This window comes from Apteryx mantelli, chromosome 3 (assembly GCF_036417845.1).
Source record: "Apteryx mantelli isolate bAptMan1 chromosome 3, bAptMan1.hap1, whole genome shotgun sequence".
Lineage (NCBI taxonomy): Eukaryota > Metazoa > Chordata > Aves > Apterygiformes > Apterygidae > Apteryx > Apteryx mantelli.
In genome coordinates this window covers 74,219,778-74,243,880 of record NC_089980.1, presented here as the reverse complement: position 1 = coordinate 74,243,880, position 24,103 = coordinate 74,219,778, and the positions used below count along the sequence as shown (strand labels likewise).

Below are 24,103 nucleotides of genomic sequence, written 5' to 3'. Positions count from 1 at the left end.
TTCACTAAGCTCATACAATTATAATGGAAATTCATGCTAGAGAGAAAGACCCAAAGCATTACCTTAGCAAAAGACACTGGGAATTCACCACCTGTCAAATCTGCTTGGCTTGCGGGCTAGCCAGTCAGCATGCAGGAATAGTACATGTGTTGTACTATGTTGTACTACTGCGTACACTGGGACCTGAAACCATACATGCTGCCTTTTGCCCAACCAGTGGTAAAGAGACGTGGGTGGGAGCTAAGAGTAGAGTGGGGGGGAGGACATGGTTGGGAGATAGGTAGGAGAAACTATATTGGGGGTTCGTAAGAGTGTTTTGGTAGCGGAACACAGGAGGTATAGCAAGATAGTGGATCTCTGTGGTATTGCTATGGGAGGGACAAAGTACAAAATCCATAGGAAGCCAGGCCTGTTCTCTTCATATAATACCTTGTTCAGAATAAGCAGTCCAGTTACAATGTTCATGCAACTTAGAAAATGCTTGTGAAATATATGGAAAACGAATGAGAACCTGTTAGGAAAAGTGAGAGTTTGGAATAGTGAAGGAAAAGGTGAACCTACATTGCTTTTAACAGATTTATCTAAAAAACATTTAAGAAAATGTACTCAGAAGTGGGTTGTGGGATGTCTGTGTGGTCAGTGCAGATGTGACTGTAGTTGTAGGTGCTAGTTTTAATCTATATAATAAGGGTAAAAATGGCAGTTCCGTCTTGGTGGTCTGCCTCTGACTGCACAGGAGGTACAAACCTACCATGAACCCTAGAAGTGTAAGTGGTTGTCTAGCCCACTATTGAAGTTCATGCTGCCAAACATGTAGATCTAATTAAAGTAATGCAAGTACAGGTATTTGTGCAGTGAATGCATCTTCATTTTGTTGTATAGCTATCCTGCTGGGGTAAAAGCTATCTCAGAAACACTGCGCTATGCTTTAAGTCTTCAGAATGCGACAAAAGCAAAATAGTATTGACTCCATGTTAGGTTTGGAAGCTGACTTGCAAATAGCATTTTTTCACTACATACTGCAGTAAGTTGCTGTCAGAGCCACTGCTAAGCTAGCGTCAATGGTTCTCAGTCCTGACATTGTAAAGTTTTTGGTCTTTCAGTAATGAGCATTTTTAAATCAAAACAATGGTTCCAGACACAATACTGTCTGTGGACTTGAACGGAGTTGTACTACTCTTAAACTGTATGCTGCTTCTGACTTTATGCAAACATGACATCATACAACAGACACCAAATTGCCTTACTCTATTTTTAAAATTGATCAGAAAGTCTCTTTTAAGTTTCTATTCATATAGATCTGGAGTTATCTCCTTTAATCTTAATTTTCAGTTATGCAGATCTGTCTTTTGAAAAGAGATAGTAGAGAGCTAATATAGTAAGAAGGCTACCACTATTTTTTAGAAATAAAAAGATTTGTTTCCTTGCCATCTTATGAACAGACGTGTGAGGATGAAAGTGCTGAGGTGGTCTTTTGTTCTTTGCTCCTGCAAAATAAACTGTTTATCTTAGACCTCCGGTACTAGGAAAAAGTTAAGAGGGTTGTTGCTATGGCATAGCCATTGTGCTGATATCACTCCGCTTATTTATTAAGGAAATAACATCTACACGTTAAACAAACTAACCCTGTTGGCTGCACTGTTTGCTGTTTTACCTCAATTGGCTGTTTGAATATACAGTGTTTTTTGGTGTAGTTGGTCTGATAATGAACTGTTCTCACTAATTATTCTCACTTTCCCCAATGGGAGTAAGGCAAAGAGACCTCCAGAGGCTATGGTATGATTGGTACAGAAAAACTAAAGCATGATTGACCACTGTGAGAAAATTTGAAATGCAGAGAATGTAATTACAGCTGCCAGTTCACAAAATGCCTTGTGCTCTGCAGCCTGTGGGCTTCTCAATAAGCTGTACTATACAACCAAAACAAGAAATAAAATCTTGTTTTTGGGTGTCTTCCTTAGAATATGGTGTCTTGTCAGTGTATAATTATTTGAAAGTTCTGTTCCTGAATCCATTTTTCATAATTGAGATTTCTCGTACCTCATACTTTCATCCTGTCTTCTCTTTTACCCATTCTCCTTGTTGTTAACTGCACTGATGAACAGTGCATCTACCTGGGGAGTCATTGGGAGAAGTAGAGCACTTCAGGAATCTATTTTCCAAGTATTTATATCAACTGAGCTTAGAAAGGAAAATTTATTTTTGAAATATAAATTAGTGGAATTAACTGACCTTTGTAATACAAACGTATTATTAAATTATAATAGTATATTTTGTTTTACAGAAGCACTGTCTCAAATCTGAAAACAAGAGTGACCAATATCTATAAATGAACTCATAATTTTCAGTAAATAAACATGTCATAGGGAGCAATACCAAAAAGTGAGAAAAAACATAAATTGTGCTAACAGCTTTCAGGGATAAAATTCCCCAGCTATCAAGAGTATCCTAGCTTACATTTTGTTTTGTTTAATAATGTCCCTAAGGCTGCTCTTTGGTGCCAACTTTGATCTTGGTTTCTGCAACAGGGAAAAAACCGTAGTTTTGCCCAGTGAGATTTAATTTATGCAAATCAGCAGATGGCTTTGCAGGAATTTGATTAGTTATATTTCCTAAGTGGATGAGTTTGCTTTTTAAAATATCCTGGCAGCAACAGATTTGTCAATATCCTGCATTATATTTTAAGAATGGCCTTTCAATTACTTTAATTGTGGTTTGTTTGATTTCTCTCTCTTTCTCTCTCATACTCTCTTTCTATAGATTCTGGGACTTTTCCAAGCCTAATCCTTTGCTGGAAACTGTTGAGCATCATACAGAATTTACATGTGGACTAGATTTGAGCCTTCACAACTGTGGTCAGGTAAGAGGTGTGATGAATTTACCTTTCACTTGCCTATTATAGAGATCCTGAAGAAGAGCCACAAGACTGCAGAAAGCCTCTGCGAGTGAGTCTGGCTAAATGCTGACTGAGTAAAACACATTTCAGGCCCATTTTTATTTATGAAGTAGTTGTGTTGGGCAGGAGAGGAGGACAGGACAGACAGAATTACAAAATCAGACAGTTGAAAGCTGTGGTGAACACAGGGAAAGTGAGGTAGTTTTGTTTTGGAGAGAAGAAAAATAGAGAAGGATCTAAAATGCCAAGCTGAGATGCAGAGCTTTGTTTCATCTACTTAAAAAGGTGAGTTAAGCATTGCCAGCGTCACACTTGGTACTTAGACCTGGTTTGTCATAATAACAGGAGTACTAGAAAATGCTTAATATGTAGTTAGAATTATAAAACTTCCAGCTATTAATGTGAATGGGTAGAACCCATTTTAGCAGGGACACTGATTTGTGTACTGGTTTGGGTGGGATTCTCTTTGTGTTTGGACCCGGTTATCTGTGCTTCTGTTTTTAAAATTATTTTTGTTTTGTAAACAAAGAATTGTTGTTTCTAGTATGGACTGTTTTTTTCAGGCAAGAAAGTCAGGAGGAAGCTAAAAATAGAGTTAATTATTTGCTTTAAAAACAACAAGCCTATAATTTTCACACAGAAAGTTCTGTCTCTGTATTAGCTTTAGCTCATCCAGTATTTAATGTGCCACAGGTATCATTCACATCTACATTCTGCTGTAATTCATAGTGAAATTAATTCTTTATCATAGATAAAAATGGCTTGCAACATTTACAATGAAATTCTAACTAAGCAAAGAAAATAAAACCGTACTGGTTTCCGCTGTTGATCAAGAGACACAGGAGGAAGGTGTCAGCTTGGCAAAATACTTAGCTTAATGCATGTGGAGCCATTCTTGGCACCAGCACCAGCTTGCAGAGTTCCCTGCCTGTTTGCTTCTTCCCCTTACTTCTGCTGCCTCCAATGTGCTGCGGTAACTGTTCATGAGGCCATGCTGTGAACCACATAAGGGAACTTGTAAGGCTGAAAAAAATCCCGAGTTATTTTTCATTGGGGCAGGGCAAGAATAGCTTGAAGGCTAGTTGCTGGGGGATTGAAACTTCATCCCAAGTGAGTGCATAGTTAACTTTCTGGCTGAACTGGAGCCAGAATGAGCAGCAGGAATAGTGTAGTACATCAGGACGTTACAGTGCTACATCACAGCATGCTCTGAGCCCAGTTCAGCTTTCCATGAAGTTGGTGTGAGTTTTGCCATGGATTTGAACAAGACAAAAACAGGATTTTTCTTTTTTTTTTCTTTTTAATAAGGATATGATTACATTTTAATTCTAAGCCTGTTGAAAAAGAGCACTGTGTGTTATAGAACGGGTCTCAGCGAATGGTGTTTCTGACTGTCTGGCTCAGTAAGACTTCTTTTTGTGTGATAGATCTGTCAAACTCTGAGTTGCTGCTAAGTGGATGTTGTCTTCTTTTGTAACTGCAATGTCTGGAATGGCCTTCTTGGAACAAAGCGGAATAAATGTACTCATTGATGATAGATAATGAATTCAAAGCAGACAGCTTCATGTGCATTTGTATGTTAGAAAAAGGAAAATGATGGTGTATATACCTGTCCGCATGAGGGCATTCATGCATCCAGGTATTTTTTTTCTTCCCCCACAGAAATTCTACAAGTCCTATGTTGGACTTAATGCGTGGGTACCGCTCTATAAATCTAAGGTACATATCCAAACTTAGTGCATGCAGGTGTGCCTCCCAGGCAGAAGTTTGTCATCTGCAAAAACTGTAATTTTCCTCTGGGTTTTCTATTGAGTTAATTTATTGTATTGCGAGACTTGGATATCACAGCAATGGAAACTGTAAACGTTCTCTTAAAAAAAAATCAAACCAAAAAACTCATGATAGAATCAAGCTATAATTACAAGGTAAAGAATGAACACCTACTGAATAGTTGCTTCCAGTCTGAGTCCTTGCAGCCTTTATGTGGCTTCTACTTTGATTCAATAATCTCAATAAGGATTATTTACCTAAAATATGTTCCTGTTCCCAATATGCAGGTTGCCTTCGTGTCTGCTCCCTATCAAGACCTGATACTCAGCCACATTTATTATTCTCCTTCATGTATTTGTATGATTTGTGATTTCATTGTATGCTTTATAAGGAGTTATGACTTGAGATTCAAACTGCTTCTCTCTGCCATGCATGTAGGATATTATATTCATAACAGACAAGGTATTCATTTATAGTCAAATTGAGTACCATTCTGGTCATTTAACCTTTGCTTTCATTCTTAATGATATTTTTATTGTTGTCTATCCAGGTGATATTTGGGGGGCTGTGCCCAGTGAACTTCAGCATTTTTGAAGCGTCTTTTACAGGTCAAGAAAAAGCAATCTGCACTTTTGGAAAAGTGTTCAAATTAGATACTCAGATTAATTATCTGATTTGTGTGGAATTGGTTGAAGTTTGAACAGAATCTGTAGGCAGAGAGTAGGTACATGCAGGCAAGCTGCTGCTGGTACAGGGCCCTGCTAAGGGGAGGCAACATGTAGGAGACAGATTTGGTCATAAGGAATGGATCCCAGGTCATGGAGGCAAGGATTAGCTAGATGAAACAGAAAACTCCTTGGTGCTTAATTAACATTCTGATACCTATTTTGGGGTATCTGCCTCTATGTAATGTAATCTTTTGCTGAAAGCTTTGCATTTTAGTAAAATCAAGTTGATTTTTTTTCTTTTCACCATAATGGCTGTCTCAGGTTCATAGCAATTTCAGTGACTGACAAACTTTCAGGTACATATTGAAATGTACCTTTTCAGTGCAAAGCATTCAACACAAATGGTTCCATGCAGTTCAAGGTATTTCTCCATAACACTGAAGATGCTGATGTGAGAGCTGGTGAGGTAGGGTGTCTAAGAAAATTCTCAAAGCTCCAACTTTCAGTCAGAGTGGGGATGCAAGAACAGCAGAAAGAACAGTGACAAAACCTGAACACCAAAAATCTTTTCAAATTTGTAATGGTACACAGTAATATGAGCTGAATTAATCCATTTACTTTGTCAACAGTATTAAGACTATAAAGTTTTTTAAACCAGACATGATTACTTTTTATCCCGAAGTTAAGTTTGGAGGTAAGAAAAACAAAACTTGATGCTTGCTATATACACTAGACAGGCATAGCATATATAGAAAGTATGAAAATGATAATCAGCTGTATATTATTCTTCTCTAGGAGTTGATAATGCTAGACCAAATATTGGAATAGTATTCAGTAGTTTAACGGATTTCTTATTTCTCTTCTGATATCTACCTTCCCTGTATGAGATCAGTGAACATTCTGATGAGTTAAAATAAAATTTAGGCCTACTACTTACTGGGAGTTTGATGTGCTTACCTACAGCATATAAGCATGGACCCCATTTCTTTCGGTGTTATCTTGGCAGCTTTATTCAAAAGCAACCACTTTTTTGCTTGTGGCATGTTGAATGTGATATACTTGCCATGAATTAGTTTTAAATGTCTTTTAGGAAACCTGTCAACGAGATAGATGAAAAGTACAGCTACTGTGAACATTCACTTCCTCTTGTCTTGGTACTGAAATGATTTCAGTGAGTATATGTAGAATTGAAAATACACTATGTATTCATAGGTCATTTCAGACCTATGAAAGGTCTGAAAACCTTTCTCTGCCTACTCCTCATATCTGTTCTGAACTCTTTGTAAAGCAGTCACTGCAATGTATAACTGAATGTTTTCCATTGAGCCAGGCTTTCTGCCTTGCTGCTGAGAGCAGGATTGAGCATTTAATGGGAACAGGAGAGGAATCTTTCTGTTGCTCTGTACTTTTACTCTATGAACAATGACATTCCCAAATTGCAATAGTACCTGATTTTCAACAGAAGTGATGGCAAGTGGGGTAGTGGCTTAGAACACTTGATACATGAAGAACACATTAGACATCAGTGTCACGCCAGTCAGAACAGAGCTTTAACAATATACAGTACAGAGGTGTTCCCTTTGGAAATTAAAGTTGTCCTGCATCAAGGATAAAGCAGGCCTGAGTTCTGTAGTTCAGCATCACCTGTCATCTGCATGCATGTTTAAGTCTAGATTTTAGAATAATTTGTGTACAACACAAATGGTAATCGCTCATGATCTTCATTTGTTTATTGCGCTTGTCATTTGGATGGCCATTATACATACGAGTGGGAAGCTTGCCTTCTGAATAGCTGTTTGTGTCAACATGGTTTGGAGGGCAAACTTTGTGTTTTCCCTAGTCCTCTGTATGGCTGTGCTTCCTCATGTAGATATTCCACCAAAGTAGATTATTTCACACAGAACTGATTTCTTTTATTTCTTCAAAGTGCCTGGAACTCTGTGATGTATTGATGCGAGAAAGGGCATGGCCAGAATTCTCCTGTACTGCATTTGGAGACAGTGATGGGTGATATCACCACATGATACCAAATAACATGGAACTGGTGATACTGACGTAGTACCCATGACACTGGTCTTGTGCTACACGTGACATTGTTGTTTGTGACCCAGCTTCACTGTGTCTCTACTTCCTTCTCCCTAAAGCTGCGGGGTATCATGAACATGGTCTCTGTACCACAGTCCATCCTCTTTCCTTCCACCTGGCCCAAGGCAGTTAGAACTGAGCAGAGATGCTTGCTTTGTAGCATCAGTAAAAGTTTGTTGATCCCAGGAAATATTGCAGTACCAATGGCATCATGAGCCTTCTTATGGCATCAGTATCACTGAAGTTTAAAAAGCTATTATTTTTCACTAATTGGAAGCAGGCCATAGCCAAACTGTATACACTTGAGCTGTATCCCCTGAAGGTAACTGAAAACTAGTTCTAAATTTTTGTGTCTTTATTGAGTAATTTTTGATCATCTGTCAAGTTTCGGTGTACAGGTTTCTTCTGCTACCTGTTCTCTATGTGCAGCCTGTGCAATGCACCACATTAGCTATGCCAGCACAGCAAACAGGCAGGAGAGGGCTCCTTAAGCTGGCTTAACCAGCACAGCCAAATATAAATGCAAACTGTGTCTTCAGTGGGGCTGTTTTGCTATTAATTTAAATTAGTCATGCTCCCTCCACAGGTCCAGAAGAGTTAACTATCTTTCATAAAAGTGGAGTTACATCTTGTGAAAATGTACAGAAAAGCAGAAACCCGTCTTTTGCCCATTTGTTTTCATCTTTTACACTTAATTGCCAAGGAACTGATAGCTTCTACCCAGCTGTTGCAACTATCACACTGCTATAATTTTTTCACTATCTGTACTACTTCTTCATCTCTCCTTGTGGTCCTCCTCCAGGATGGTACTAAAGTTATGCAGTCAGTGATCCTTTGAGATAAAAAGACTGTACAACATCTGTTGTCTTACTTAATTTCAGGGTGGATTTTTGCTTGGAAAGATCAGATTTAATCACCTGCAAATGTTACCATTAAACCAATTCAAACACCTTTATGGAGTTGGAGGGGTAGAGGGAGGTGACATTTCTTACTTATACTTACTGTGTGTCCTTCCCAGACATTTAAAATGAGACTTTCAGGGACAGGCCAAAACCGGCTATTCATGAGTAATGGCCATCCATGAGTACTTTGCCATTATCAGTGGAAGTCCCATCCTAAGGTGGTTGTAAAGGTTGCTCTCAGGCATCACATGAATTCTCTAAAAGCTACAATGTCATTATACTGAAAGGAAAAAGTGCTTAAGCATTTTGATTCTGAAATGCTGGGAAGAGACGGAGGCAGCAGTTCATTAATAAATATGTTCCTTGTGTGTTGTATTTGTTTTAGTGGCTTAAAAATGCTTTTTATGCCTATTAGCCTTGTCTGTTAGTCAGTATAGCAGATTTAATTCTTTTCTGCATCATCAGTAAGTCTGTTCGGTAAGTCCCAGTGAACTGCATCAGTGAAACTCAACTGAAGACAGCAGTGTTCTGCAGCTGTTATTGAGAATGTCATTTGACTTATCATTATTTTTGATTATATCTCAAAAGGAAGGAGCTTAACTTAGCTCTGAACTCAAGGATGAGTTTGAAGATTGGATAGGGTTCTTAGGAAAACGCAGTTTCATTGCATGTAGACTGACTGCATTTGGGGTCACTGAGATGAATGAGTATCAGCACAGAAAGGTGCTTTGCATTTCCAGTGTATCCTCTACACAAATCATGATTCACTTTACCAGTAAAAACAGTTTTGAAAGACTGGGAAGATGTCTTTCCCTTTATCTGTAGAGTATAGAGGGATTGCCACAAATATTGTGGAAATCCCAAGAAAGTCTCTGTAACCTGCAACGTGCATCTCAGTTTGCTTTACATTTTACTCATGAAATACACACTCACAAGACTTACATTTAGAGAAGTGTGGCATGGCTACCAGATCTTCTTCCCGTTGTCCATGTCAGAGCAAAGAAACAAGTTTTGTATGTCTTTTAAGATAAATGTGACTGATTTTTATTATGTTCATGGGACAGCTACCTGTGTTTTAAATCAGTGCTTTATGGCACATCTTTGCAATCTGAAAAGTAATGCCTCCCCAAATCTTTTCTCTCCTTAAGAAACAAATGAATTTCTTAAGTGGTATCTGGAACAGCTGTTTCTGATGCCTGTATATTTTGAACCTAGATCTTTATAGAAAATCCTGATCCTGGGTTTGCTTTGTTCCTTCTTTATTGGAAATAATAATTAAATCAGTGTGTATTTTTTCAAAGATAAATTTTTTTAAAAAGTTGGGCTATTGCAAATTGAAAATAAAAACTGTTTTAATTTACAAACTCCCATCACTTTCATTCCTACTTTCTTGTGTGAAAGTAGGAATCAGGTGCAGCTCATCCTTGGGATCTGTTGACCAACCAAAAGGGCACCCTAGCATAATATATTTATTGAATACATTTAAACATGGATGATCCATTACACACTTAACCAACAGGTTTTAATGGGGGGAGGTCTTCTACTTGTTCTGTCTTTTAAAATGATCCTGAACAAAAGAAAGGAGTGCTAAAGAGCCTTCTGCTTTCTTTTCTCTAGTATGTGGAGTGTGAACGTGGACCAAGGACCAAATTTTCTGTGCTGATCTGGAGGTGTATATGAGGAAAGAGCATCTGTGAAAGTAATTTTGATGAGTAGCAAACCTAAGAGCTTTCTTTGTTGCTTTCACTAAATCTCCATACCACACACCTACAGAGGATGTGCAGGGCCCTTCAAAAATATATATTAATGATATGATAGACCGTTAAATTCTGTATGAAAAAGCACAGAAAATAAGCTAGAAAGGGAAAGGAAACACAATGTTAATGGAAGAGAAAAGTTGAATACTTCTTCCAACATCAGTACTACAGAAAAAAGACAGGTCTTACCAATTGTATGTGAAAATGGGGTGGGACAGAGAAAAGCTGAAAAGAGAAAGGAGTCACAGTCAGACACATTTGCGTATTATCCTGTGATTTATTATGGGCACTCCAGAGCTGAGTGGCACTGAGACACTTCTGGATAGGCCCATTAAAAAAGGCTGAAAATACTGATCTGAAGACAGCTGCACATTCTTCTGATTAAAACACTCACAGAGGAGTTACTGAACTTGAAGTTTTTAGTTATTCTTTTGAATATATTTCGTTACTCTTTGGCTGTGGGGTTCTATTACACCTTCACATATTGAAAAAAAATAGCTACTCACTTGGGAGTTTTCTCTTCTTTTCTTGCTCCTTCTGAACAGTAGAGGCAGAATGTCATCCAGGTAATTGCACTAGACTGAATGGATTGCCCTCCAGTGCTGGAAAAGGTCTAAGTCTATTGCAAAGCAAGATGATTGTGATGAATAGGAAACAGAGGGCCTGTCAGAGAAGTAAATAAGTTAGTGAGTCAATGGAAATGTCTTGATAAATTAATGGATATTGATATTAAATCAGTTGGAGGGAAACATCATAATAATCTGGGACAAGGATAAACACTTCAACAGAATATGGGATAGCTGTTTCATTTAAGTCACACTATAATTATCCAGTCAAGGGATCAGCTTCCTAAGATGACTGTAGTTTTTGGTTTATGCAGTAGCTGTGTAACATCCACTTGTGTGTATCCAGTGGTTCTTTTTCAGTCATTTGTATTTTGGGCAGTAATACTCCATGAGATATTGCAAAGTGGTCTGTAACAACTGTCTGTAAATTAATGCTGGCTGTCACACTCTTAGCTCACAATTGTGCCCTTTCTCTTACAGTCTCTGCTGTATTTGGGAGAAAGCATTTTGTGTAAATTGCTACGTGGAGTGCTCTTTTGTTTATGTCGATCCTAGCACAATGCTATTCCGATTTCTAATGCTGCTTCTTGCTGTAGTGTCACGGTTTCCCATAAGTACCTGTTGCTGTTCTCTGCGTATGTATTTTCATCAAGGTTTCCAATATCAGTCTTCCATTATAGACTTCCTGCTGCACAGGAAAATTTGATACAGTATTATTTGCTGTAGCTTTATTTTCCTTCTGTTAACTGGTTACATTTTCATCTTTCATGTGCTGTCATAAAGTCAATGAGTTGGGCAAATTATCCCGAGTGATCCTTTCCAAACTCCCTTTTAATAACCCCTATTTATTTTTACTGTTGCTAGATTAAATGGTTCTGTAACTATATTTGTTCAGAGGCTGCTTCAGGATGCTAATTAAATTGATAACAGGTGGGAATTCCCATGGGATTTTTTCCAACTGTCAGTGTTTCTTGTTTCTGCATGAAAGTAGAAAGTATTGCCTATAGAAAAACCAATGCCGAACCAGACCTGTGGAGAGTCTGAAATACTTTGTGTTTTATATGATTGCCAGTTTCTACACAGAATTCAATGGAGAACTCATATTTTCTTTTTTGAATGATTTGGGGGGACTGCAATGCAGCAGAATGTTATATCACACAAAGCTCTATTATGTTGTATGAATAGACAGTACATGTTGTTAAGAGATTTTGGGCCATTTAGATGTATATGGAAAGTACTTCAAATAACTAAGTAGAACCAGCTAAGGAAGCAATAAAAATGAATAACAGTGCAGTATAGTAAACACAAAATGGGCTAATTATAGTCTGAAATCAAATATTGAAGTTGGATTTCCAAATTTTTAGTGTGCAGCTGTTCATTCTGGCTCTACAAGAGAACAGGAATTGCATTCTGAAGCAGAAGGATGCTTGTTGTGTAGCTCGTTGTGTACTGTTGCCTTTGTGCAATCCCAACTGGAAGGGGCATTGTCAAGATACTTATTCCAAGATGGATTCATCCAGACTTATTGACATGTATTTGTGGGGCTCATCAACTTTTTCTCTTTAGCTCTTCTCTTTCTTCTTCCCTTTGCTTTAGTTTTTGTCCCTCCCAATGTTCTGTGAATATATGTTATAGCTCGTCTATTTGAGTAATTGTCAGTGTAGTTAACCCTTTTTAATTTGTTACAGACTTTTAAGTGCATTATCAAATCTAAAGCATTTTGCAGTCTACTTTTATGGAATCTTACTGTTTCTTAAAATCTTTTTATGCTGTAGAATCAGATTAGCTTTCTTTTTTGTGATTTTAGGTACTACTCTGCACCTAAAATAGAGCTTGGGACTTGCAATTTGGAAAAATATCAGTAATGTTGGAATCAGTTGCTGTTTTAGAAAGATGCCATTGGAGCAAGTGGCATCACTTTCTCACTGGGCTAGCGGAGTCTGATTAGTGCTTGAAGCAAACCCCAACAATTCTGAGATGCCTTCAATCAGCAGTAGTCAATGCTTGGCAAATAGACATCTCTTTTTCTCAACAAAAGACAGTGCAGTCATCTCATAGGTTATCTGTGCGAGACTAAAGTTCAGTCTTAATTCTTCCAGAAACTTCCTGCATCATCTTGGTCAACTCCTTTGTTTCTCAGTTCCTCATCTCTCCATTAGGAAAATGTTTATAATAATTTTCCCTAACTGTGCAAGTATAAAAAAAGTTGGCCAGATTTGATCGTGAGGTGTTTTAGATGTCATGCGGAAAAAAAGTCCTGAGACAAAAGCATCATGTCCCTGTGAAGAGAGGAAATGTAATGGGGCCTAGGCTTTTGAGGGTCCTCCCTTTATCCCATCTTGGTTATTTTCTGTAGTAGCCTATTTGGGACAAGCAATTGAAACCCTAAGGTTTCCCTGCTTCCCTCATGGAGAGTAGGAGAATAGGAAATTGCAAGTTCTTATGCACCTCAGTGAAATTAAGACAGAGATTTTAAAAAATGCATTACTATATAATTCTGAAGCATTGTAAATCAGAGTGCCAACCAACATTAACCCCAGCATATGCATGAATTCCTTCTAAGTTCCTTCTGTTTTTTGTCAAAACTACATTTACAAGGGATCTAAATAGTTTCTGTTTGCTTTGTAGGTGGTGGACTGTGCTTGGGATGAATTAGTCAAGGTCTATACTCCCTCGTGTCTGGCAGTTGCTGTCTAGAGAGAAGGTGAAGAAGATCTGACACACCAGGAATCCTCCTCTCCAACCAGACTTGCACTAAATGTGTCAACTGTGTCACTAATCTTCATGTCCCTTTTAAAGTAAAAGTCCATTTTAACTGAAAGTGTTGTGCACTTGAGAATTTGGAAATTTTAGGACTTGTTCAGGTACAAGTAGTACTTGAGTCAGCAGAATGTTCAACAGCTACTGGATGGTCGAAGAGTGGCAGTAGCAGATATTAGCCGGTGTCTTCAGAGTTAGAATCACCAACACGATTTTGTGAGCTGATGATATGGCTGATGATGAGAGAAGATGCCTGAATTTTCTTGGTCCTTATAAAGAATAAAAGTAACTGGCAGTGTATTTTTAGATAACTGTCACTGTAAAAATAAAAAAAATAAAAAAGCGGCTTTTCACTGTAAAGTACTGTAATGGCAACCTGAGGCTCGTATCACTCAGATTAATATTGTTATGCTTTGCTGTGACTCACATTGCATTATTTTCTTGTGCAATATGATGAATACTCTCGATAGACAGTAAACGTCATACTTTATAGCCAGTTGATTCCTTTGACCTTTTTGATTGCTGCATTGCAAAGATGGTAAAGATTTTTTTTTTTCACTTGGATCTTCTTGAGTAAAACACTTGATGACATCATGCAGAAAGATACTCTGATGATGGAAGATATGCTTAGGGAAAAAATGAAATATCTACAAAACTCATTGGATCAAAATCCTCAAGATTTAGAGCTGGGACTACCATGTATTTTCTTAGACTTGTCTTCTGTTTTCAATTAGAAAGTTTGTCCCAGAGGGTAAAAGAGGAATGTGGCTATATGTGCAGGGTTCCTGGACCTCTGACAGGAGGAAAAGTGAGAGCTAATGTCCAAACCAGTTGAACCTACATACATGCTGATTAACTGCATAGCACAAGCACAGCAAGTCCAACATGGCCAAGTTGTTATCAGACTTACTGCAACCAACAGTATAGTTGCCCAATGTGTTATAGGTATGTTGGGTACTTTGCATGCCCACATTGACTCCTCAGCCCACATGCTGGTATTTTCATTTGAGTTTTTCTGGGGCAAGCAGAGGTGTTCATTTTCTAAGCTTTTCCAGTCTCCTTTGAATACTCTTTCACTTAAGTCTCCAACAGTGATACTCCTGTAATCCCATCTGTGTATTTTCTCTCTTGGTTTCCTGCTAGCCCTATTTTTTACCTTCTTAAAGTTGCCTCATTTCTGCTGCTACCTCTTATTCTCAGCCTTAGCACCAAAAGGCTTTTTGCAGGTGCCAGATCTTTGATCAGTCTTTCTACAGAGTGCTATTAATGAATGCTGTATGCTTCTGGACTGCACCACTCATACATCAAGCAATAGCAGACACTGCTAGATCTGCTGCATGCTTTGAAGAAATGAAAGAATTCAGCAGAGCTAAGACTTGGATTTGCAAGGAAAGATAAACTATGCTATCTTGGAGAGAAAGTCTGGGAACTAGTAGGTAGCCATAGGGAGATTTTATAAATAGAAATATAAATAAAAATAAATAAATACACACACACACACACACACATATATGTATATATATGGTGTTAGGGTAAGAAAGAAAGAAGCTGTCTTCCACAACATGAGAATTTGGGTCCTGACAGGTTCTTATGTTTTCCTGGGTCAGCACGGACTGACACAACAATGCCATCCTCTTGAGCTGAATTGAAAAAGTGAATCTTCTTTTTCATGAATGTGGTGCACCAATTTCCAAATGTTTACCTCACTTAAATTCTGTGTGCTAAGGAATGATGAAACCATAAAGCTATGCTGCATACAGCTTGCATCGCCACCATGGGCCATAAAATTTAATTCAACCTTAATAGTCACTCCACTTTTCTGCTCTGTCTCCCCTTTCTGCTTAGAATGCAAGTTGCTTGTTTGAGTGGATGGACAATTTTGGTGGTGGGTATGTATTCTATATGTATGTTGGGGGGGGGGGGGGATATTTCCAGAATGCTGCTGTAGTGTATCAGTTGGAAAGATGAATTTAGAAAAGGGGATAAAAACAATCACAGTTCCTAACATGCACATCCAACACATGGATTAAACCTTTCTTAGCTGCCTTCTCTCCCCTTCATGTCCTGCTTAGCTTCTGTGCTGAGGGTCGCTGATTCCAGATTTTACTCTCTTGCAAAATGAGTGTATCCAGAAGATGAGCATAGTAAATAAAAACTGTGGTTTTAATCCTACTGTGTGATTTTTAAATAGAGAGAATGTGCTTGAACAGTTCTGCACTGTGATGGAAAAAATGATCTGTCAATACTTGTTCCTGATTCTTATTTCTCAGGGAATGTTTGGTATATATGATTGTTTTAAAGAAATACTTTCTATTTTATTTTATGACCACAATACTAGTTGCTGATCTTTTTTCATTTACAGAATCAGGCCTTTAAATACAACAATCTTTGACAGTTCATGTGTTCTACTTTTAAACTTGTTCTTTTTGAAGACTTTGTTGTATGGGGGTTCATGTGTTTCTCCATGGTTCAAGAAACTCGTTGATTAGTCATGGTTTGAAGGAGCGGATTTGTTGTTCTACTATACTATTAAATTAATTGCACACAATATCTTTGGCTACGCTCTTGTATTCACTTCCCCAGTTGAGAAATGTTGATCAGAAAAATAAATGCAATAAAAGATACTCAGGATGACCTTATAGGTAACAAGTATGATAATCGTGGTTTATGTCTTTTGTGTGAATGATGGGTGGCAGTTGTATTTTTCCTCTGAATTTTTAGAGACCAACCTTTAATGCAACTTTGTCTAGTTGTATGTCCCATCATGTCTGCGTTTTGATAAAGAAAAGCTATTTTCTGTATGTCTGCTTGTGGACGCTGCATGCCAGTGATGAAATGACCTCTTTCTTCAATCTACACCTCTGCACAATGCTTCCCTTGTATTTGTTATTAGGCCCTCATTAAAGCAGACTTTCCATTAAATATATTTTGGACAGATCTTTACCATTTTCATTCAAGAAGCCATTTTAAAAAAAAGTGCTCTGATGCCCTTACTAGGAATGAGAGACCAATTTGCCCCCCATGTGTTTTCTCTGACCCATGTAATTGTACCTAGGCAAAATGAAGAGCTGAGAGTAATTTGAATCAAAGGATTCGAGTTAAGGCATCATAATCATCTCATTACTATAAGGAGTCACAGAGCGATTCATTAGTATGAACTGTGCCCCAGTGCTAGGTCAAAATTTTGTGATGGAGTGAGCTTACTAACCGAGCACCCAATGCTCTCTCTGGATACACAGAAGAACAGCTAGTGTAAGAAAGAGATGTATCTTCACTGCAGTGTTATCTCAGATGACCTACCCTATATTTTCTTCTCTTGAGTTAGTTGTCACTTTTGACTGCCAGGTCTCGCCACGTGCAATTGAGCTGGTCTTGCTGCGGTGTAAATCACACTTGAGCTTGGCACAGAGGTTTTGCAGCATGTGGTCCTTGTGTCGTTTTGCCAGTTCTTCCCCAGTGAAGCACGGGAGAACTTGTCTTTTCTGAGCATAGAGATGGGGGGAGACAGAGGGAGACTAGTACTGAGCCTGGCCCAAATCCATGTGAAGAAGGGGTTGAGCTGGCAAGTGACAGAAAAACTGCCCCTGTACTTGTGAAAAACGTTGTGTATAGACAAGACTAGAAATAGGGTGCCTTAAAAGATGTTATAATAGAAGCTGACCTTGCAACGTATGTGAGTCCTGAGAGGTAGAATATGGTATTTAGGACATGGAAGCTTGAGTTCCCAAATTCTTACCCTTCTGATATGTGTGTTTTTCTGTTTCACTCAGGGAAGCATTTAGCTCCCCATCCAGATTTGCAGCCTGATGCTGTGTGGTGTCAGAGACACTGCTAATCTTTCAGTAGTGAGGGTACAAAATTGTTCCTTCCAAAGAAGAAACTTCCTCCTTGCTGCCTAGGTGTAATAAATCCTCATTGCTACAGTATTTCCAGAAAGCACACAGATCGTTTTTAATCTGTATTTAGTTGGAAGAAGGAGATTTTTTTCTCCCATATGCAAACTTTGTCACAGCAATCCACTTGTTGAGATCAGTCCAAATGGAGGCTAGTGGAAAATGCATAATTGCATTGGCACAGTTCTTTAGTGGGTTTTAAAGCCAGGGATGGTCTCCGGTAAGTTTAAATGAAATGAAGGTGTTCGACCTTTATATCCTTTTGTCTTGCAGCCCACTTAACTGTGAGTTTTCATTTTACACTGCACTGCGGCTGCTGAAATCAGTGAGGGCCTTTGAGCTGGAACGCCTGGTCATAAGAGGGAAGTGACTGCAAGTCATTTTGTCTGAAAACTGTGGGGGTTTGCTGCCTACTTTCTTCCTACTTGTGGTTAGCACAGCCTTAAACTGCCCGGCAGCCTGATCACTCACATCCATGGCTTTTGTCACTGAGGTAATCTGAGAGGTTCAGGTATATACTATTCTCACCTTTAAGCAGGGATGCACAGAGTGTCCTTTTTTGTGTGTTTTAATATTTGGGATGTACATTCAGTCAGTGAAATTCTTAATCAATAGAAATATAAGCACTTGAATATCATTAAAACTAAAGATTGGCATGAAAAAAAGGATGAAAATACAGTAGCCTTGGTGAGAACTGGAGAGGGGACAAAATGGAAAAGAAACAATGGTGGAAAATAATTAGGGAGCACTTCAAGTAAAAGTTGAAAGGGAACAAGCCAATTTAAAATAATAGATATGAGGAGAATCCTGCAATAGATTCAGTAAAGATGAAGAGGAAAAGAGTTAAAGGGGGAAAAGAGAGGGTGCAGTTTTGTATCAGGTGAATATTATACCTCTTGCAGTCAGTGTCTTGTTCTTCCAGTAAAGTGAGGCTCTGTAATGGCATGGGGGAAAGAAGGAAATTAGGGAAAGGCAAGGCAAGACAGATGGAGTGAGAACAGTAGCTTGATAAAAAATGCATAAATTGAAGACAGAAAATTAAAAGAGGCAGGCAAGCTGGAGACAAGACAACCTTTGGTGAGAAAGAAACATTTCAAAAAGTAGAGGAAAGCACTGGTACGTCCGTATCCATCAGTCACAAGCAGAGTCAACAACAGGCTTTGGGGCTGATAAACATGGCCCATGGCATTAAAAAACAAGACTGACTTACTGGCACTCAGCTCACAAGTTCTGGAAGCATACTGCAAGTCAGATTTCCAAACTTGTTCTCTGCTCACGTTCTCTTGATGGCTGAAAAAAATAAGTTCCTTTACTTTTTGCTAAGAGGGTGATGTTCTTTCTCTTGCTGTTTGCCCTCAGTTGTAATTTTCATGATACTGATGGTTCCTCTCCCTCATTACCAGTTTTCATCTTCAAATATTCATATCTTAATGAGTAACTCCATTGTTTCCTTCTATAAAGCTTGCCCTGCTGTGAGCTGTACAGCTGAGGTAACTCATGGGTGGAAATATAACACATCCTCTTTGGTGGGGCCGATCCCCACGAGCCCCGAGGGCCTGTTCCTGCATACAGCAATGATCCTGGGGGCACATGGGTCCTCTCGGTTCAGACGGAGAGACTAGTGTGGGCCGTCTGGTGTATTATTCCTCCCAGCCCTCCATACTTACGTAGCCACTGTGGGTGTAGACGCTTGTCTGGAAGCCACAACTTCCATCTCTCCCTTCTTCAGAGCTGTTAGCTGCCCCTTTCTGTGATTGCAATATGTATCATCCAGACACTGAGCTGTGCTTTCGAATATGAATTTCTGGGATCACAGATTGAAAAAAAAAAAAATCTCAGGGTATATGAACAGGTCTTTGAACTGAACTAAGACTAAATGTAACATTCTTCTGCAGCAATTTCACATAAAATAGTTGTGTCTTTTTGATACTGCTGAAATATGCGTTTTTATGTATTCATGCTGAGTTCTGTACAAGCACAGCAGAACTGATGGTCCCATCAGGATCAGATCCACTCTTTGTACAGTAAGAGTCTTCCTAAAACAAACTTAGTGTATCAAGTTTGCCATTTCGCCCCCAAGTTGCTTCTTTCTGATACAGTTTGTATTGAGGAAGGGGGAAGATTGCTTTGCTCAAATACAGAAAAATGTTGCTGATCTTGTATGGGTCAGTGAAGAGGAGTCTTACTGCTAATGAAAGAGACCTGAACATGCATGATGCTAAAAGAAGGCTCAAGCTTGTGAGATGGCTCACTCTAAAAGTATGTATTTTTTACTCTCTTAAATTACTGGAGAAGATAAAAGATGTCCAAGAGACTTGCCTTTGGTTTTCCTTAGACTCAAAGTGATCCATTTCAGTCTGATATAAAACCTTCACTTGGCAATTCAAGAGAAGGGATTTGGTACTTTTTCAAGCTTTAAAACCTAAGTTTTGAATAATTTGTGTAGTTACCAGTTTACAGTGAGTACCATGAAAGCACCCTTGCTAGAAACAGGATCTCTCTTTTTTAAGAAACGGTTTCTTTTACTCTGCCCTCACCCCCACCCAAGAACCGGCTCTCTTTGGCCAGAAAGAGAGCTGCTTCACGGGGGGGGGGGCAGGCCCCGGGGATGAGCAGTGCCCCACTGCAGAGGTGGGTGCTGGTGGGGCTGCAGAGCTCTGCTGCCCTCAGTCGCGCCCCGCCGGCTCTCACTGGGGCAGAGACCCCAAAGCAAGAAACAGGCGCCTCCAGGCACGACGCCGCGGCGCGCGGGCCGTTGCCGCCGGCAGGATGCCCGCTCGGGGGCAGGCGCGCAGCGGCGCGGGGGCGGCGGGAGGCTGCGCCCGCAGCGGCGCTCGGGAGCCGCGGGCTGCCGCGGGCTCCGCGGGCTCCGCGGCGGCGGGGCGGGACGGCGGCGGGGGCCCGGCGCTTCCTGCGGCGCCCCCGCAGCCCCGCACCTCCCCCGGGGCAGGAGGCTCCGCGGGGCCGCGGCCGGGGCCGCCCGCGCGGCCATAAAAGCGGCGCGGCGGGTCCAGCGGGGCGGGCGCCCTCCCGGGAGCGGGGCCCGCCCGCCGCCGCCGCCGCCTCCTCCTCCCCGCGCGGCCGCCGCCTCCCCGCGCGGCCGCCGGCGCCGGCGCCGGGGCGGAGGATGCCCCGCTGGCGGGGCCGGCTGCGGGGCGTCGCGGTGGCGGTGGCGCACGGGCTGTGCTCGGGCTCGCTGAACATCCTGCTGAAGTTCCTGCTGGCCCGCTACCACTTCGCCTTCCTGACGCTGCTGCAGTGCCTGAGCAGCGCGGCGGCGGCGCTGGGGCTGGAGGCGCTGCGGCGGCGGGGGCTGGCGGCGCTGCCGCCCTTCGGGCCCCGCCTGGCGCGCCCCTTCGCCGCCGTGGCCGCCCTGGCCACGCTGCAGTCCACGCTCACGCTCTGGTCGCTGCGCGGCCTCAGCCTGCCCATGTACGTCGTCTTCAAGCGCTGCCTGCCCCTCGTCACCCTCCTCACCGGCGCCCTGGTGCTCCGCGACGGCATGCCCTCGCCCGGCGTCCTCGCCGCCGTCCTCATCACCACCTGCGGCGCCGCGCTGGCCGGTGAGTGCCCCCGCGCGGGCACCGGCACCGGCACCGGCGGGACCGGGCGCGGCGGGGCGGGACGCGGCGGGGCGGGACGGGACGGGACGGGGCCGGCAGCCGCGCCGCGCCGCCGGGCGCCCCGCCGGGCCGCGCCGCGCCGCCTCTGCCCCGCAGCCGCCGCGGCTGCCGCCGGGGCCGAGCGGGACGGGACGGGACGGGACGGGACGGGCAGCCCGGCGGCACGGCGGGGCAGGCGTGAGCTTGCGGGGGACCTGCAGCCCTGGGGGGGCGGGTGCAACTCCACTGTAGCAAGTGCAACCTTATGGGGGCAGGTGCGACCCTATGGGTTTAGGTACAATCTTAGGCGGCAGGTGCAATCTCCTGGGAGCAACTGCAACCCTTTGGGGGTAAGTGCAACCCTAGCAGGGTAGGTGCAATTTTATGAAGGTATGTGCAGCCCGGCGGGGGGCAGCTACAACCTTATGGGGGTGGTGTAATCTTATGGGGGCAACCGCAGCCTTATGGGGGTAAGTGAAATCGTATGGGGGTGGGTGCAACTCTAGGGGGGCAGCTGCAACCCTGTGGAGTAGGTGCTACCCTATGGGGCCTGGGGCTTTATCTGTGTCAGTTCCCAGCTGAGGTGTAGGTGGGGTGGGGGGCAAAGCTGGATCTGCGTGCTCCAGCAACCCCCAGGTATGTGCGGGGGAGCCTCTCTGGCGGGAGCAGGACAGCAGGAGGCAGCCACAGAGGCTGAGAGCCGGGTGGCCTGGCTGGCCGGACCTGATAACGCGAGGCAGGCAGCGACGTGGAGGTGAGGGGATGCCCTATGTTGCTGGGTATACATGCGATTTCAGCTGCAAGCTTCCCGTAGTGTCTTCACAAAAGGGAGGATGCAAACTTATTTTGGGTGGGGGATTTAGAGGGAGAGCAAAAGGCTTTCAATAGCTTCACAGCATGCAAAAAAAAAAGAGTCTCTGTCAGGAGGTAAGTGTGTCCTGCCTTTGGACAAGCATGACAAATCATAGGGATTATGGAAATTGCATTGAAGCCTTTTTCCTAAATACTGTCCCAGTCAAAAATAGTGCTGTTTTTCTGTCTCACAAGCAAAAAAGATGCCTGCTTCTTTTTTTGACTCTCCTGGCAGGAGCTGGTGACCTGACTGGGGATGCTATGGGCTATGTGACAGGCGTGCTGGCTGTGCTGATCCACGCTGCCTACCTGGTGCTCATTCAGAAAACCAGTGTAGAGAGTGAATACGGACCCCTGACAGCTCAGTACGCCATTGCTGTTTCAGCCACCCCTTTCCTCATTATTTGCTCCTTTGCCAGCATGGACTCCATCAACGTCTGGTCGTTTCCGGGCTGGAAGGACCCTGCCATGGTATGCATCTTTATTGCTTGCGTCCTAATTAGCTGTGCCATGAACTTTACCACCCTTCACTGTACTTACATCAACTCGGCTGTGACCACCAGCTTCGTAGGGGTGGTGAAGAGCATAGCAACCATCACGGTGGGCATGGTGGCATTCAATGATGTAGAGCCCACAAAGTTATTTATAGCCGGTGTTGTGGTCAACACCTTGGGTTCTGTCATCTACTGCGTGGCCAAGTATGTTGAGACCAGGCGGAAGAGCAATTACGAGGACCTGGAGAAAGAAGCTAGAGAAGAGGAGGAAAAAGGGCAGGCTGGGGAGCAAGCACTGTTTGCGATGGAGGTGATCTCCAGGGAGAAGGGGGCTGAGGAAGCAGCGGCGCCGGGGTCAGTGAGCGGGGACAGTCAGAGTGGAGAGGAAGAGAAGGATGGCACTGTGAAACCTGCTGAGGTGCCTGCGACTGCCAGGGGAGGAGCTGCTAGTGCAGAAGAAGTGAACAGGAGCTCACTGAAGGATGCCTATCTCGGAGTATGGAGGTTGGTGAGGGGGGCGAATTACATAAAGAAGGATTATTTGATAGAAAATGAAGAGCTACCGAGTCCTTAACAAGCATGTTTGAAAAACCCACAAAACGTATTGCTTGAGGACAGACACCTGGTTCTCTGTACAGGGGAAAGGCAGAGCATACATTTCTCACATCAATGGTGACAGGTCCAAATCATTTAGGATAATTTTACCTCATCATCAAAAAAGTCAGAGTTTGCTCATGCTTTGGGCTTGCATTGACCTGCTTTCAGTACATCACTTTAGACCTGCTGCAGCTAAAGGTACCGAGTCCTCTGCTATGGATACAGAGTTGGGTGGTGACAAGGCACAGGCTGCTGTCCAGAAGCCTGGCTGTGAAGAACCCCATTCCTGTTAAGTTAGATGCCCGTGCCAGTGACACGGTGGTGGCTTGCAGCTTTGCTTAGTCTGGAGCCTTGTGATTTTAACAGCATTTGGAGGCTCTGCTGATGTGTTTCTTTGTCCATCTCCATCCACTTATAGGTGTTCTATATAAATATATTCCTGCAATATATAAACTCCTATAAATTGTACTTTTTTGTGCTCCTCTGTATCAATATAATTGTAACAGGGCTAGAGGTTGTGCCACTTTAATTACATTGGTGTAAAATCACCCTCTTAGCTGAAGACTCAGAATTTCCACAAATTATGTGGCCAGGCTGGGCCTTAGACCTGGTCTACGTTCAAGTGGTTTTTGTCTTCAGCAGGACTACTTGTGTCTTATAGTGGTGTACATGAGAGCAGAATCAGATATGAACTTCTGAGAAGCTTTGGTCAGCAAAACAAGGATGCTTTTCTATGAGCTTTAAGTACATGTAGCATTGGGAATATTAGCTTGACCCAAATACAAGAGTATGGAAATGCTGGCATGTATTGATTTGTTTTGGGGGGAGACTATTTAAAAAAAAATAGGGAGAAAGTGGATGCATAGTGCTATCCCCCTTCTTATACCCTAAAACCAGGTGATTCAGAGTCTGGATTTGACCCTAAGTCTCCTCTCCATCTCCGTCCCCCAGAAGTACAGGCTAATAACAGGACTGGGGAGACTCTCTCTGCCTGTGTATAAACTGTGGCTCCCAGGAGGGATTTTGCAGAACATTTTGGCTGTGTCCTGGCCACACGCTGGGACATGACGTAGCGTGTGTCAGCCCTCGCTCTGCCTGTGCCGTGGTGTCCGGCAGAAGGAAACTGGGGCAGACAGGCAGGGAGCTGCTGCGACCACTGCACATTTGTGGACGGGGCTGCACGGTGCCTGCAGCGCCGAGATGCCTGCGTCTGTCATGGAGCTGCTCTCCTTCACCCAAAGCACTTTGCTGGGCCGTTAGG

The 24,103-nt window shown here is 42.4% G+C and overlaps 2 protein-coding genes across 6 annotated transcripts in view; both read left to right on the top strand.

The window, feature by feature from the left end:
- The window catches only part of PEX7 (peroxisomal biogenesis factor 7), a 51,493-nt gene extending 35,163 nt beyond the window's left edge, over window positions 1-16,330 (top strand). For 2 of the 5 annotated variants that reach the window (XM_067293673.1, XM_013959140.2), the window contains exons 9-10: window positions 2,761-2,860; window positions 13,273-16,330. In XM_067293673.1, coding sequence (XP_067149774.1) covers window positions 2,761-2,860; window positions 13,273-13,341 — 169 coding nt within the window. In that variant the 3' untranslated portion in view covers window positions 13,342-16,330. Of the gene's footprint in view, window positions 1-2,760; window positions 2,861-6,424; window positions 6,506-9,938; window positions 10,023-13,272 lie in introns of those variants that run through there. The other 3 variants (XR_001294895.2, XR_010883749.1, XM_067293672.1) reach the window with 3 other exon arrangements.
- A 4,094-nt stretch (window positions 16,331-20,424) lies between these two features.
- Window positions 20,425-22,819, top strand: SLC35D3 (solute carrier family 35 member D3). The gene is made up of 2 exons (XM_067294778.1): window positions 20,425-20,860; window positions 21,987-22,819. Exons 1-2 carry the CDS (start codon window positions 20,425-20,427, stop codon window positions 22,817-22,819), a joined length of 1,269 nt encoding a protein of 422 aa, XP_067150879.1.
- Window positions 22,820-24,103: the final 1,284 nt, after the last annotated feature.

Excerpts from the sequence above, each read along its gene's own strand:
- SLC35D3 (XM_067294778.1), top strand. The coding sequence starts at position 20,425 with ATGCCCCGCTGGCGGGGCCGGCTGCGGGGCGTCGCGGTGGCGGTGGCG. Across the intron at positions 20,861-21,986 it reads CTGCGGCGCCGCGCTGGCCG|GAGCTGGTGACCTGACTGGG; the intron begins GTGAGTGCCCCC and ends CTCTCCTGGCAG.